We start from the raw sequence: 15,373 nt of genomic DNA, 5'->3' as shown, positions 1-15,373 counted from the left end.
GTTAAGGTTAGGGTTTAAAGTAAGAACAAGGTCTAATATTTTTGCTAGCTTGTTCACAATGCAAGTTCCATCATCTCCCTGGTTGAAATGCAAGTTGAATCAACCAATCATGGGTTTCTTCCAATACCTAAAAAAAGTGTGCTGAAATGTATGCATAGAAGAAATACTGCTATGAGGTCAGTTGACTTGGACAGTGCTGTCTAGGCTTTGGAGGTGGGTAATCAAAAATTGTGGTCTTGCCTCGTCACGCTTTAGTGATGCCTTGTGGCGGCTGTGAGCACAGTTGAGGTAGAAGGGCTTCGAATGTACTCTCTCAGGTGCGTAAGAATACCGGTAGACTTCTGAGTGAACAGCGTATTAGTAACCAGAATGGCATTGGCTGTGCTTTGGAGGAAACATACCTCGACATCTAGGAAAAGGTGTAAAATATATAAATAAATCATATTTTTCAGTCACATTTAGAAATCTGTTTGCTTATCAGAATATGTTTCTTCCAATGCATTAACCTGCTGTTGGTGGAGTTGGTTGCGCCAGGTAATTTCTGGTTGAATAGGCTACTTGTGTGATGTCATCTAAATTTAATATGATATAGACTGAATAATTATTTGGGAACAAAAGTGCATCAATCTTTTGGGTAAGCATGGCCATTCATGTTAGAGGGAATGCCTGGCCTGGTCTGCAGAATGAAATGCAGAAACAATGTTATTGGTTCTTAATGCCCCCTCAGTTTCACCCCTGACTACTTTGTGTTGTTCCCAGGTGTATAATGATGCTAACATACTGGAGAAAATTATGAAGGACAAACAGAGGGATCTTGGCCCGATGCCTGACGATGATGACATGATGTCACCAAAGTTGAAAATAAGTATGTTACTGACCACACAATTTGTCTTAAATCAGATACAGTATGTGGATGGTAGGTTAGTCTAGTTGTTTCCCATGATCACATCATTTCCAAAATGCTAATACACTATGTAATCCAGGGAAGACTGGCCTCCCCCCTAAGAAGTCCAAGTACCTGACCCCCCTGCAGCAAAAGCTCAATGAGCTGTACGAGGCAGTGAAGAACTTCACAGACAAGCGGGGCCGACGCCTCAGCACCATCTTCCTTCGGCTGCCGTCCCGCGCCGAGCTGCCGGACTACTATAACGCAATCAAGAAGCCCGTGGACATGGAGAAGGTCAAGAGCCACATGCTGGCCAATAAGTACCAGGATCTAGATGCGCTGGTGGAAGACCTGGTTCTGATGTTCAACAACGCCTGCACCTACAATGAGCCGGAGTCTTTGATCTACCGCGACGCCCTGGTGCTGCACCGTGTGGCGCTGGAGACCCGCCGGGACCTGGAGGGGGGTGAAGATGCTCATGTGCCAGACGTTTCACGCCTCATTCAGGAGCTTATCCGTAGCCTCTTCGTCTCGGTACTGGGTCACCAGGATGACGAGGGCCGTTGCTATAGTGACTCGCTGGCAGAAATCCCCGCTATGGACCCCGGCACCCCCGACCGACTGCCGCTCAACTTTGAGATCATCAGAGCTAATGTGGACCGGGGACGTTACAGGAGGCTGGATGTGTTCCAGGATCACATGTTTGAGGTGCTAGAGAAGGCCAGGCGCATGCACAGGTGAAAAACAACTAGGAAACAGTGTTTGTCATATTCTCTCGTATTTTCTGTGACTCTGTAAATGTTGCTATTTAACGGTGACCACAGATTCATCACAGAGTTTTGCATTCAACAATCAGAATGTCCTGTCAGATTACACTGGGAGACATGTAGTCCAATATCTTTTTTAAATATATGTTTATTTCACTCAAGGACGGACTCCGAGATCTTTGAGGACGCAGTGGAACTGCAGCAGTTTTTCATCCGCATCAGAGATGAACTGTGCAAGAACGGAGAGATCCTGCTCAGCCCTGCTCTTAGCTACACCTTGAAACACCTTCACAGTGATGTGGAAAAGGAGAAGAAGGAGAAGCTGCCCAAGGAGCTAGAGGAGGACAAGCTCAAAAGGGAGGAGGAGAAAAAAGGTATGCTCACACTCCAGCACTGTCAACCTAGCAACTAGCAAAGCAGCAGTTACTCAGGGATCCTCCCAGATGGCCCAGTGGTTTGAGGAGTTCTTTCATAGTTCTGCTGTCAACCACAGTAGGGCTTCACAATTAATTAAATGTTGATCAAAATCCCAATATTGACAAATAATCCCCCTTCTTTGACACTCCGTTAATATTAACTATACTGCGGTTCTTGCATTCAGTGAAATGTGGTAGACTGTTCATTTGTTGTCCACATGCCCAGAAGGGGCAGACCAATAAAAGCAGGCTCACTCTGCATGGTATTTGCACAAGCCACAAGTGTCAAGAAAATATGTGCTGCTGAGAAGAGTGTTGATTTGGTGGCAAAAAAGGGTGCATCTTCTGTAGTATTTTAGTATTTTGGCTTTAAGCTAACTGTCGGTTAAACAAAATTATTGTACAATTAAATGCCTTTGTGTTTTTGCGACAACCAGAGGAAACACAATAATGTCTTTAATTAATAGAAAAATAACCACTTTATGATGATTTTAAGCACAAACACAACAAAAGCCCATCAGCCATAGACATTGCTAGAGAATGTGTTTTCTAGTGTAACGTTGTATGAAAGGTCATACAGAAGAAACCTAGAAATAACAGAGGCCAGAACCATAATCACACTGCAGAATACATTATACCAGTTTCCACAGTTTTAAAGGGCAGCTTCAAGAAGCTGATTTACAAACTGAAATAATAATATTCTATTGCGGACATATCTCCAAAGTCTCTATCCCCAAATTATTTTATAAAATTAAGCAACAGATTAGGCAACAAGCTCTGTCATAATTCATGGAGTCACGCAAGTTAGTTACTACATCACAAGTTAATTATAATAAAACAACAGAACTTTGGGCTAAAGCGTCTAATCGTGTATCTCCAGTATAACTGTTAAGAAATACACTGCCTGAACACTTCTGCCTTGTGAACATAGCTGTCTGGCCGCCATTCTTGTTTTAAAGTTCAACTACATTATTGTTACAAGTTATTCATTTGTTTTTCTCTTAAATATTGTTGGTTACAAGATCTTATTTATCTGTTTTGTCTTATTTTCAGCCCTTACATACAGTGAGGGGAATTTTTTTTTTTCCTGCTGATTTTGTACGTTTACCCACTGACAAAGAAATTATTATTATTGAACAGTGAGAGACAGAATAACAACAACAAAAATCCAGAAAAACGCATGTCAAAAATTTTATAAATTGATTTGCATTTTAATGAGTGAAATAAGTATCTGATCCCCTCTCAATCAGAAAGACATCTAGCTCCCAGGTGTCTTTTATAAAGGTAACTCTTAAAGGGAGTGCTCATAATCTCAGTTTGTTACCTGTATAAAATACACCTGTCCACAGAAGCAATCAATCAGATTCCAAACTCTCCACCATGGCCAAGACCAAGGAGCTGTCCAAGGATGTCAGGGACAAGATTGTAGACCTAGACAAGGCTGGAATGGGCTACAAGACCATCGCCAAGCAGCTTGGTGAGAAGGTGACAACAGTTGGTGCGATTATTTGCAAATGAAAGAAACACAAAAGAACTGTTAGTCTCCCTCGGTCTGGGGCTCCCTGTAAGATCTCACCTCATGGAGTTGCAATGATCATGAGAAAGGTGAGGAATCAGCCCATAACTACACGGGAGGATCTTGTCAATGATCTCAAGGCAGCTGGGACCATAGTCACCAAGAAAACAAACACACTATGCCTTGAAGGACTGAAATCCTGCAGTGCCCGCAAGGTCCCACTGCTCAAGAATGCACATGTACAGGCCTGTCTGAAGATTCCAGTGAACATCTGAATGATTCAGAGGAGAACTGGGTGAAAGTTTTATGGTCCGATGAGACCAAAATCGAGCTCTTTGGCATCAACTCAACTTGCCATGTTTGGAGGAGGAGGAATGCTGCTGTCAAACATGTTTTTCTGCTAAAGGGACAGGACAACTTCACCGCATCAAAGGGACGATGGACGGGGCCATGTACCGTCAAATCTTGGGTAAGAACCTCTTTCCCTCAGCCAGGGCACTGGAAATGGGTTGTGGATGGGTATTCCAGCATGAAAAGGACCCAAAACACAAGCACATTATGTTCCTGGAGTGGCCTAGCCAGTCTCCAGACCTTAATCCCATAGAAAATCTGTGGGGGGAGCTGAAGGTTCGAGTTGCCAAACGTCAGCCTCAAAACCTTAATGACTTGGAGAAGATCTGCAAAGAGGAGTGGGACAAAATCCCACCTGAGATGTGTGCAAACCTGGCCAACTACAAGAAACGTCTGACCTCTGTGATTGCCAACAAGGGTTTTGCCACCAAGTATTAAGTCATGTTTTGCAGAGGGGTTGAACACTTATTTCACTCATTAAAATGCAAATCAATTTATAACATTTTTGACATGCATTTTTCTGGATTTATTTTCTCTCACTGTTCAAATACACCTATCATTAAAATTATAGACTGATCATTTCTTTGTCAGTGGGCAAATGTACAAAATCAGCAGGGGATCAAATATAATTTTCCCTCACTGTATGCATGCTGACACTTCATTATAATTATACTTAATTAATTTAATTATAGCCAAACAAAACAATACATAAGGGCATAGCCTGATACACTATGTAAAAAACCTCTGTCTCGCAACATACGTAAAGCCAGTCTCCAGACCTTAATCCCATAGAAAATCTGTGGAGGGAGCTGAAGGTTCAAGTTGCCAAACGTCAGCCTCGAAACCTTAATGACTTGGAGAAGATCTGCAAAGAGGAGTGGGACAAAATCCCTCCTGAGATGTGTGCAAACCTCGTGGCCAACTACAAAACAAACGTCTGACCTCTGATTGCCAACAAGGGTTTTGCCACCAAGCACTAATTCATGTTACTTATTTCACTCATTAAAATGCAAATCAATTTCTAAAATTTTTGACATGTGTTTTTCTGGATTTATTTGTTCAAATGAACCTACCATTAAAATTAGTGGGCAAAATCAGCAGGGGATAACATAATTGTTTTCCCTCACTGTAAACAAACGCTGCATTTTCTAGAAGGGTGTGAACTGTGACTTTTGATATCCACTTTAAAGTGCCTTCTGTACATATTGCAACAGTAATACATTTACTACTTCTGTGAATTTGAAATCAAACAATTACTATCTCAAATTACCTGAAACGTTATTTCATTGGTCGCAGAAACAATATACTCACAGCTGTAGACACCAACTTGGCATATATAGTCGCCACAAGAACTAGCTAAATGATCTTCATTGATTAAATAGCTGCGGATAATATTTCCTATTACTTTTAGTGCCCAGAAATAAGGGGTCTATGTTTTAAGTGTTGTCATTCATCCACGGTGAAATCAATATGTACATAACTAGCATGAAGAAGCTGAGGAGACCGCTATGCCAAAAAATATCCCATTTTCAAAATGACAGAAAATCCATCATGTTAGGATGTATTCATCTGATTATATTCACTGATTAACTGAGTGAGCTGTGAACCCACAGAAGCTGAGAAGAGTGAGGACCCTGCTGGAGGGTCATGGCCCTCTGGTCTTCAGCGCACCTACAGCCAGGACTGCCGCTTTAAAGACAGCATGTACCATGTAGGAGACTATGTGTATGTGGAGCCTGCTGAGCCCAACCTGCAACCGCACATTGTCTGCATTGAGCGCCTGTGGCAGGATGATGCAGGTTAGTGACTTTGCACATCCACTACAGAAAACATTAGTAAATCTACATTATTTTAACATTTTGTTGTAGAAATGATCAAACGTCTGACATTCAATTCTTCCTTTTGTGGTATGTGTGTTCAGTTTGATTGCTTTCTATTTAAAAGCACTCACATGATGAATCAAGTGCGCAGGCCTGTTTTAGTAATACCATATCTCTGGGTTCTTCCCTTTCCATTCCAGGTGAGAAGTGGCTGTATGGATGCTGGTTCTACAGGCCAAATGAAACATTTCATCTTGCTACGCGCAAGTTCCTGGAGAAGGAGGTCTTCAAGAGCGACTACTACAATAAGATTTCTGTCAGCAAGATACTAGGCAAATGTGTAGTCATGTTTGTGAAGGTATTGAGTGCTTTTTTATTTTCATGTCTTTGTAAAAATAATATGGTAGAGGAATAACATGTCTCAAGTAAATCAACGTGTGTCGTTTTTGACTTGTTCTAGGAGTACTTTAAGCTTCACCCAGAGGGCTTTAGGGCAGATGATGTGTATGTCTGTGAGTCCCGCTACTCAGCCAAGACTAAGTCCTTCAAGAAGATCAAGATGTGGACAATGCCATTGAGCTCCGTTAGATTTGTCCCTAGGGACATACCTTTACCAGTCGTTCGTGTTGCATCAATGTTTGCCCCTAAGCAAGAAGGAGAGAAGCCGGCAGATATTACAGAAGAGGGCAAAGCTGTGGACACTACTGTGGATAAGGTAAGTAGTTGAAAATCATCACAAATATGACATGGATTCAATTAGGTCGATGCAATCCAAAATAAAGGCACCCTAAAATACTAAATAGATGAGTGCTTTGTCATGTTTCACACATGTACAAGGTATTATACACGTGTGATTTGGAAATCCCTGAGGCATCCATAGAGAGTGGGTTCACAGCGTGGGGATCAGCTGTTCACAGCGACTCTGGTGGTATTTGGGTTTACTGCCTTAATGGAAGAGCAAGAGATTTTTCACCATCTCTTAACAATTAGATCCTTACGGTTACTGGCACAACACTCCTAACAGCTAGGGTATGTGCTGCCGCCTAACTGTGTATGTGTGTGTGTATGTATGTGTAGGAGAGGGAGGACGTAACTCTGGACATGACCAGTGGGGAGCCTGGCTGCCAGTACTACGAGCAGCTCTGCTACAACAGCACCTGGCTGAAAGTGGGAGACTGTGTCTATATTCGCTCACATGGACTAGTGCGACACCGAGTGGGAAGGTAGGATAGATACAACTCTACAGAAACAGTTCCTGTAACATATATTAATATATGTATACAAGTAAAAGGGCCCCACAACATCACAGATATACCATTATACTTGACAATGGCCTTTAGGTTATTTTCTGCTTGTCCATCCACCTCTGGTGTTTTTAGCCAAAAAGCTCAGCTTTAGTTTCATGAAACCATGGAACCTGGTTCAGTCAAAGTTCCAATGACATTTAGTGAAATCCAGGTGTTTGTGGTTTGGTAACAGTAGATGCTTTCTTCTGGCAAAAGGCTTATTTAAGGATAGTGATCATATGAAGCCATTAATTATCACATAGTTGTTTGGCTCCTTTTTAAATCATTATGATAACAGAAATCACCCAAATGGCCCTGAGCCAAAGTTTACATACGCTTGAATGTTTGGTCTTGTTACAGACACACAAGGTCACACACAGGTGAAAATGGCAATTAAAGGTGAATTTCCCACACCTGTGGCTTTTTAAATTGCAATTAGTGTCTGTGTATAAATAGTCAATGTGTTTGTTAGCTCTCACTTGGATGCATTGAGCAGGCTAGATGCTGAGCTATGTGAAGCAGAAAATGACTGTCAAAAGACCTGCGTAACAAGGTAATGGAATTTTATAAAGATGGAAATGGATATGAAAAGATATCCAAAGTCTTGCAAATACCAGTCAGTACTGTTAAAGATTTCAGCCAGAACTGCAAGAAGAATTGTTGGGGATACATAGAAAAACCCACAGGTAACCTCAGGAGAAATACAGGCTGCTTTCATGAAAAAAACGGTGTGGTTGTTTCATCAAGGGGCACAATATCAAAAATGAGCTGCATGGTTGAGTTGCCAGAAAGAAGCCTTTACTGTGCCAATGCCACAAAAATGCCCGGTTACAAAATGCCCGACAACACCTTGACACGCCTCACAGCTTCTGGCACACTGTAATTTGGAGTGACGAGCCCAAAATAGAGCTTTATGGTCACAACCATAAGCGCTATGTTTGGAGAGGGATCAACAAGGCTTATAGTGAACAGAATACCATCCCCACTGTGATGCGTGGTGGTGGCTCACTGATGTTTTGGTGTGTGAGCTCTAAATTGCACAGGGAATCTTGTGAAAATGTATGGCAAGATGAATGCAGCATGTTATCAGAAAATACTGGCAGACAATTTGCATTCTTCTGCATGAAAGCTGCGCATGGGACACTCTTGGACTTTGCAGCATGACAGTGACCCTAAGCACAAGGCCAAGTTAACCCTCCAGTGGTTACAGCAGAAAAATGTATCATCATCATCAAGCCACTCTGTGGAGATCTCAAACATGCGGTTCATGCAAGACGACCAAAGACTTTGCACAAGCTAGAGGCATTTTGCCAAACTGAATGGGCAGCTATACCACCTGCAAGAATTCAGGGCCTCATTGACAACTATTACAAAAGACAGCACACTGTCATTGATGCTAAAGGGGGCATTACACAGTTTTAAGGACTAAAGGTATGCAGACTTTTGTTCATACCTTTTAGTTTATTTTTTTCATTGTTGCCATGTTTTGATTTATGATTGTGCCATTCTGTTATTACCTACAGTTGAATATGAATCCCATAAGAAATAATGTGAAGGTACAGAGAAGAAAGATTTTCTTTACAAATTGTACATATATTACAAATTCTCCAAGGGTATGCAAACTTTTGAGCACAACTGTATGTCAGTCATCTATGAGACTAGATCTATCCATTGGTGTTGGAATCATCTCGATGGCCCCACTACTACACCCATTTCCCACCTCGTCTTTTTCTAATAACAAATTTTTTTTCTAAAAACTCTATATTCTTCGATAATCTATAGATATATTTTATATGCCAGTAATCTAGGAGACTAGAGCTATGCATTTCCTTTGAATTTAACTTGAATGCCCTACAAAAACTGCCGGGAGACACCTGCAAAGACGCACCGTTCACAGCCTATTCATTTCGGACCTCGTCTTTTTCTATGTATTCTTTTTTTGTCTTTTTTATTCGTATGATGAGCCCTTCAATAGAAACACATTCTTGCAATTTTAACCATTAACCATTTAAAACAATTCATTATTTTTTAGGTTTCTATATAGTTTGATGATGAGCTAGTAGATGAACTGATGCTCTGGCTGGATGGTGATGCTGCGTAGGTGAATGTCCATGCTTATAGGGACAATTCGTATGCTAATGACGCCAAACAGCGTTTGGCGGTTCTAGTGTTAAAGGCTCAGGAGTTTGATCTAGCAACATTTTGGTTTACTGATGCTCCAACCATTAGGCTGTTTGGATTGCTACTATGCCTGCAGCTATATGCCACCCATCTGATATATTCAATCAATTTCTTAGATTCAAAAACTATTTGGCTTATTTCATTGTTTTTTATAAATTTGGAGTAGAATGTCCTATCAAAAAGTGAGGAGATCCCCAGGGTTCCTGGGGAGATCCCCGGAACCCTTAAGGAAGGGAACTGGAAAACTAGCTGTTTACTATGTGTAGAAAGGCCAAAGCTTTCCTTCAAGGCATGATCGTTCTTGGCCCTGCAGACAATAATTCTGAAATCAGCTTAAGTTTCTGTCATGGAATATCTTTTTTGCTTTAACCCCTTTTTTGTGCCAATTTATTGAGAATTTAACACTGATATCTCATCTACATACATTTTCAGACCCTTTGCATGGCACTCCAAATTAAGCTTGTAACGAACACACAAACAGGAAATGTGGTTCCAAGCGTGGAAGCACGTCTTTTAATCAGTGAACAAAAGAAACCGGCAAAAGGCAGCAACAGAAAAAACAGGCACTGGTCAGTAACAGGCAGGCAGGCAGCTCAGGTGAAGGTATAGAGAAGAAAGCATGCAGGTAATCCAAATTTCTCAGAACATGGAATAGCACTGGTCAAAGGTACCAGCAGGGAAAAGACTAGATCAGGTCTGGAGAAAGCAAACAGGAGTTCAGTACACGGTGGAAATAACAAAAAGACTCTGGAATGACAAAGGCTTAGTATGTTGTCAGACGGCAAACACCTCACAATGGCCCTCATTTATCATTCTTGCGTAGAAACGGGCGTATATGTTGGTGTAAGATTTTGCTTACACTCCTCTCATCGCCTGATTTATGAAACTGTGCGTACCTTTAAAATCCAGGTGTACGCAATACCTTCCCTTGATAAATGCCGCGGCTGAAAACGATTGTCATTAGAATAACACGCCCCTATATATTCAAGTCTCCGCTTCCCCCACGCCCTCATTTTACGCCATGGACACACGGAAGACGGCAAAAAAGAGAAACTTCTCTGACGTGGAGATTGAGACGATCACCAGGGAGGTAGAAAGAAATAAAATTGTTTCATTTGGCAGTTTAAAAAGCGGAATAAAAGATGATGTGATGTGGAGTACCATTAATTCACATTAATAACTGCATGACAATTTGTAATATTCGTCTTATTATTTCATGATATTTATCAATGTTATTTAGAAGAAGAATGTCGTTATTATTATTATTTCTATTATTGTCTAAAAGAAGAAGAATGTAATTTTTATTATTTTGTCAGTCTGAATTATATTTTGGTAATTCAAAGCCATTTATTACTGAACCCAGTCCATGCGCAACTGCCGGGCCTAACCCTGAAACGTCATGTAAAGCGCACAGGCTCGCATCTGAAGGAATACATATAAGTCAAATGCTTTGGTAAAGTCACACAAATGAAATCTTGAAGTCCATGTTGCACAAAAATAAACACTGAAGTTTGTAATTATGTTGTTGTTTTTTTTACAGTAGGTCATAATATATCACATCTTTTAGTTTGTCAGTGCGTTAGGATTTTCTTTTCTGCGCTGTTAAGGTTTCATTTCTCTTCGCCATGTCCATGTGCAATATGTTGTTGTCATCCATCCACCAAAGATCACTCCAAATATAACTATTAATACTGTTTTATTTTCAGTTTACATCTCAATGCACTTGCATAACATCTGTGCACGAGGGAACAGCAGCAGGGGCTGAGTATACGGCGACCAATTTTTTGCTTGAGACAGGTCAAAATAAAAGTCCCGTCTCTTCACACATGCGCACAATTAACTCTTGCACAATTTTGGTTATACAACAGTCAGTATCATAATTAAACAACATAATATAACATAAATGATGAGTACATATAACTCAACATGCGCATTTCCGCACTAACTCAAAACGTGCGTACACCACCTCCTGAGCTGGCGTAGGATTTGAGAGTGCCATACGCCAACGTCCATTATGATAAATCTCAAAGTCACCGTGGTTTTGGGTGTACGCCAGGTGTACGCTGGAAATTTGGTGTACGCACTTTTGATAAATGAGGGCCAATGAATGGTGAGCAGAGGGAAAACTAAATAGTGACTGAATGATAATGGGAAACAGGTGTCTAGAATTCAGATGATTGGGATCTGGGGTGTGAGTTACGTTCAGGAGCAGAGTGTTCAGTGTTCGTCAGAGGTGCCGGTAAGGGGTGTAGAAGAGCCGGTAGGGAACTGAGAGCAGGAGTGGATCTTACAAAGCTCCGATGGATCCTGTCCTTTGATCATCCTTGAGATAAGAACTTGAAGTTCAGCTAGTTCAGCTATCTCAAATTCAATTGATAGAACATGATTTATAAAGGCATGCACATTTTTAAATGATGCTCCAACTTCACAGGGCATGTAGAACTCTGATTCAGAGATACTGAAGAACTCAGAGATACATTCATTGAAACTTCCCAGGATTACAGTGGGCTCCATCAATGTGAAATGGAAGAAGTTTGGACCCACCAGGACACTTCCTAGAAGTGTCCGTCCAGCAAAACTAAATATCTGGGCAAAAGAGAGTTTGGTGACCAAGAACCCAGTGGTCACTCTAACATAGCTTTTCTTTGAGTCTCCTCAGGTATAAGTGCTTATGGGCAGTTTTTACCACTGAGTCCGCTTGCCTGGAACAGGTGACGTCATCTTTGATGAACACACGAGGAACTAGAAGTCGGAGACTTTTCACTTCAGCTCCATGGATGTGTATGGGGGCATGACCTCCCTTTCTGCCACTTCCTGAAGTCCACGATCATCTCCTTAGTCTTGTAGATGTTGAAAGAGAGGTTGTTGTCCTGGCACCATGTTGCCTGGTCACTTACCTCTTCTCTGTAAGTGATCTCATTGTTGGAGACCCAGGATGGTGGTGTCATCTGCAAACTTATATATGATGTTGGAGCTGTATATGGCCACACAGTAATGAGCGAACAGAGCGTACAAGAGGGGATTGAGTATGCAGCCATTAGGGGCTCTTATGCTCAGGGTCAGTGCAGAGGAGGTTAGGTTACCCATTCTCACCACCTGGGGGCTGCTGATCAGGAAGTCCATGAACCATTTGCAAAGGGAGGTGTTAAGACCCAGGATCCTGAGCTTGGAAACGTGTGTAGAGGGCCCAATAGTGTTGAATGCTGAGCTGTAGTCCACAAACAGCATCCTCACGTATGTGTTACACCTTTCCAGGTGGTTGTCGTCAGGACGATGGCATTGTCTGTAGATCTGTTGGGGTGGTGTGCTAATTGAAGGGGGTCCAATGTGTCAGGAAGGCTGGAGCTGGCTTTTGACCAGCCGCTTGAAGCACTTCATGATGATGGAGGTCAGTGCTACAAGGCAGTAGTTATTCAGGCAGGTGATGGAGGGTTTCTTTGGTAAGGGGACAATGGTGGTCTGGTTGAAGCAGGTGGGGACTGCAGACTGATTCAGGGAGAGTTTGAATATAGAGGGGAATACCTCCGCTAGCTGGTCGGCGCACCCCCTTAGGACATGCCAACTGACCCTGGTAACTTCCGTGTGTTTACTTTTTGAAAAGCTTTCCTCATGTCTGCCGTGGCTAGGGACAGAGTGCAGTCCTGTTCCTCGGCTAGCTTTACAGAAGGAATGGTGTTGGTCACCTCAAACCGTGCATAGAAGGTTTTGAGCTCATCAGGGAGAGAGGTGGTGGGCCGACCATCACTGCTATTTGTCCCTTTGTAGTCTGTGATGTGTTGCAGTCCAGACCCCGTGTCTGGGGTCAGAGCTGTGGTAGCTTTTGCATCTTGAATAGCCTTCCATAGGTCATATCTGGACCTCCTCAAAGTCTCCAGGTCTCCAGAGCTACAGGCAGTGGACTGTGCTCTGAGCTTAGCGCAGACATTACCAATAACCCAAGGCTTTTGGTTGGGGAAAGTCCAGACATTGACCCTTGGATGATTATCTATTAGAGAATCTACTAATGGCCGGAGCGCTTATTGCTATCTCTGGCGAAAACAAGGTATGTTGATCGCCTGGCTAAAATAGTCCCTACAGAGATGTGTGGTGGTGGGAGCATTATGCTATGGGCATGCTTCTCAGCAGCAATGGACTGGTAGGCTGGTCAGGATTGAGGAAAGCATGAGCAAAATACAGAGAGGTCCTTAAAGAAAATCTGATCCAGAGACCACAAACCTGAGCAAAGATGCATGTTTCATTATCACACATGACAGCGTTGGACTTTGTCAATAGCCTTGAGTGTCCCAGTCAAAGCCCAGACTTGAACACCATTGAACATCTTTGGGGAGACCTAAGGATCGCTGTTCAACAACGCTCCCCATCCAATCTGACAGTCCTTACAAGGAAGAATGTGAGAAACTACCCATATCCAGGCGTGCAAAGCTGGTAAAGGCATACCACCAGTGATCACTATCAAAGGAGGTTCTACAAAGTCCTGAAAATATAGGGGGATAAAACATATAACTATATACAGTGGGGAGAACAAGTATTTGATACTTATGCCATGCAATAAAATGCAAATTAATAACTTAAAAATCATACAATGTGATTTTCTGGATTTTTGTTTTAGATTCCATCACTCAAGGTTGAAGAGTACCTAAGATAAAAATTACAGACCTCTACATGCTTTGTAAGTGGGAAAACCTGCAAAATCGGCAGTGTATCAAATACTTGTTGTCCCCACTGTAACTAACTAAGTGAAGTATAAAACACAAAGTTTGGAGAAAGTGAAGTGGTCTGAATACTATCTGAAGGCACTTTATATATTTTCATGTTTATAATGTATTTATTATAGTTCAAGTAAACTCAATGGGGTTTATTTTTTGTCCGCCAGGATTGAGAAGATGTGGATGCGGGATGGAGCAGCTTACTTTTTTGGCCCCATCTTCATCCACCCAGAGGAGACTGAACATGAGCCCACAAAGATGTTCTACAAGAAGGAGGTGTTCCTTAGCAACCTGGAGGAGTCTTGCCCAATGACTTGCATCATAGGTATTTTCTCTAACTTTACATTTCCTAATTAACATACTATATACTCTATACTCTCAATGCTCCATACACATTCTCTTGAGTATGTTCTTATGAGGATGAGAGTGCAGGGATGGCATACAGTTATGTTTGAGAAGCACTTGCACTACCCCCACTATACTACCTCATGCTCCGCATTGATGCATGCTTCCAAAGGCCTATCGTACTTGGTTTTGTATACTTTGTTTGGGAATCTACTCTGACAGGTCTGAGGTCCAATTTACTAGCTCAAAGCAGGGTAGTAAGGATGACTAGAAACTCCCTCAAACACATCATTTTGAAGCATTAAGTTTAATTTTATTTATTTTTTCAATTTGTTTTACCCAGTTTTGTGATATCCAATTTATAATTATAGGCTTCCCTAATCAAATCCACAGCAGGTCGTTCTTATCACACAGCTCTCTCAACCAGGATGTGTTCACCTGCACACTCCTGAGAAGACCAAACCTGCTGTGGATTTGATGAGGCAAGCCTATAATTATAAAGCCAACAACTCATTCAGGGGGGTTGCGGTTGGTGGGTGTCCCTTTGGTTGATGCCTGGCAATGTGGTTGGATTGATTTCCTGCCTGTTGGGCCCTGTCCGGGGCCTCCCCCGGGTAGGGCCACAGTGTCACCGGACCCCCCCGTCTCAGTTCCAAGGTGTAACGCTGCTATATTATTGTGCTGGGGTACATGAGGGATGTACTACTAACTTTTCGCAGTTTCCTCCAGTTTTAAATTTTAGAAGGAGATGAGGTCCTGGTCCACACCTGCGGATTACCTGGTTTGGGGGGCCCGTTGCTGTCCCTGTCCTTGTCCACCTGGTCATACTTCTGACCTAGTCTAAAATCAAATAGACTCTGGATTTAGCCCAGAGAAATTTATTTATTATTCCAATTGGACTCTTAATATCTCACCCGGCACAGCCAGAAGAGGACTGGTCACCCCTCTGAGCCTGGGTCCTCTCTAGGTTTCTTCCTAAAATTCGACCTCAGGGAGTTTTTCCTAGCCAATGAAATTCAACACTACTGTTGTTTGCTCTTTGGGGTTTAAGGCCGGGAGTCTCTGTAAAGCACTTTGTGACAACTGTTGTTGTACAAAG

General features: G+C 42.2%; 1 protein-coding gene across 4 annotated transcripts in view; it reads left to right on the top strand.

Moving 5' to 3' along the window:
* pbrm1 (polybromo 1) overlaps window positions 1-15,373 on the top strand; it is a 30,899-nt gene that overhangs the window by 10,259 nt on the left and 5,267 nt on the right. For all 4 annotated transcript variants that reach the window (XR_004574666.1, XR_002198096.2, XR_004574667.1 and 1 more), the window contains exons 16-23: window positions 760-865; window positions 984-1,623; window positions 1,816-2,027; window positions 5,550-5,735; window positions 5,957-6,114; window positions 6,217-6,471; window positions 6,834-6,979; window positions 14,097-14,254. Coding sequence is in view for 1 of the 4 variants with exons in the window: in XM_020055857.3 (XP_019911416.2) it covers window positions 760-865; window positions 984-1,623; window positions 1,816-2,027; window positions 5,550-5,735; window positions 5,957-6,114; window positions 6,217-6,471; window positions 6,834-6,979; window positions 14,097-14,254 (1,861 nt within the window). In the remaining 3 variants the exon portion in view is untranslated. The remainder of the gene's footprint in view (window positions 1-759; window positions 866-983; window positions 1,624-1,815; window positions 2,028-5,549; window positions 5,736-5,956; window positions 6,115-6,216; window positions 6,472-6,833; window positions 6,980-14,096; window positions 14,255-15,373) is intronic.

This window comes from Esox lucius, chromosome 17, assembly GCF_011004845.1.
Source record: "Esox lucius isolate fEsoLuc1 chromosome 17, fEsoLuc1.pri, whole genome shotgun sequence".
Taxonomy (NCBI): Eukaryota; Metazoa; Chordata; class Actinopteri; order Esociformes; family Esocidae; genus Esox; species Esox lucius.
Note: the sequence above shows the minus strand (reverse complement) of the source record. Positions and strands in the feature narration are given on the sequence as shown.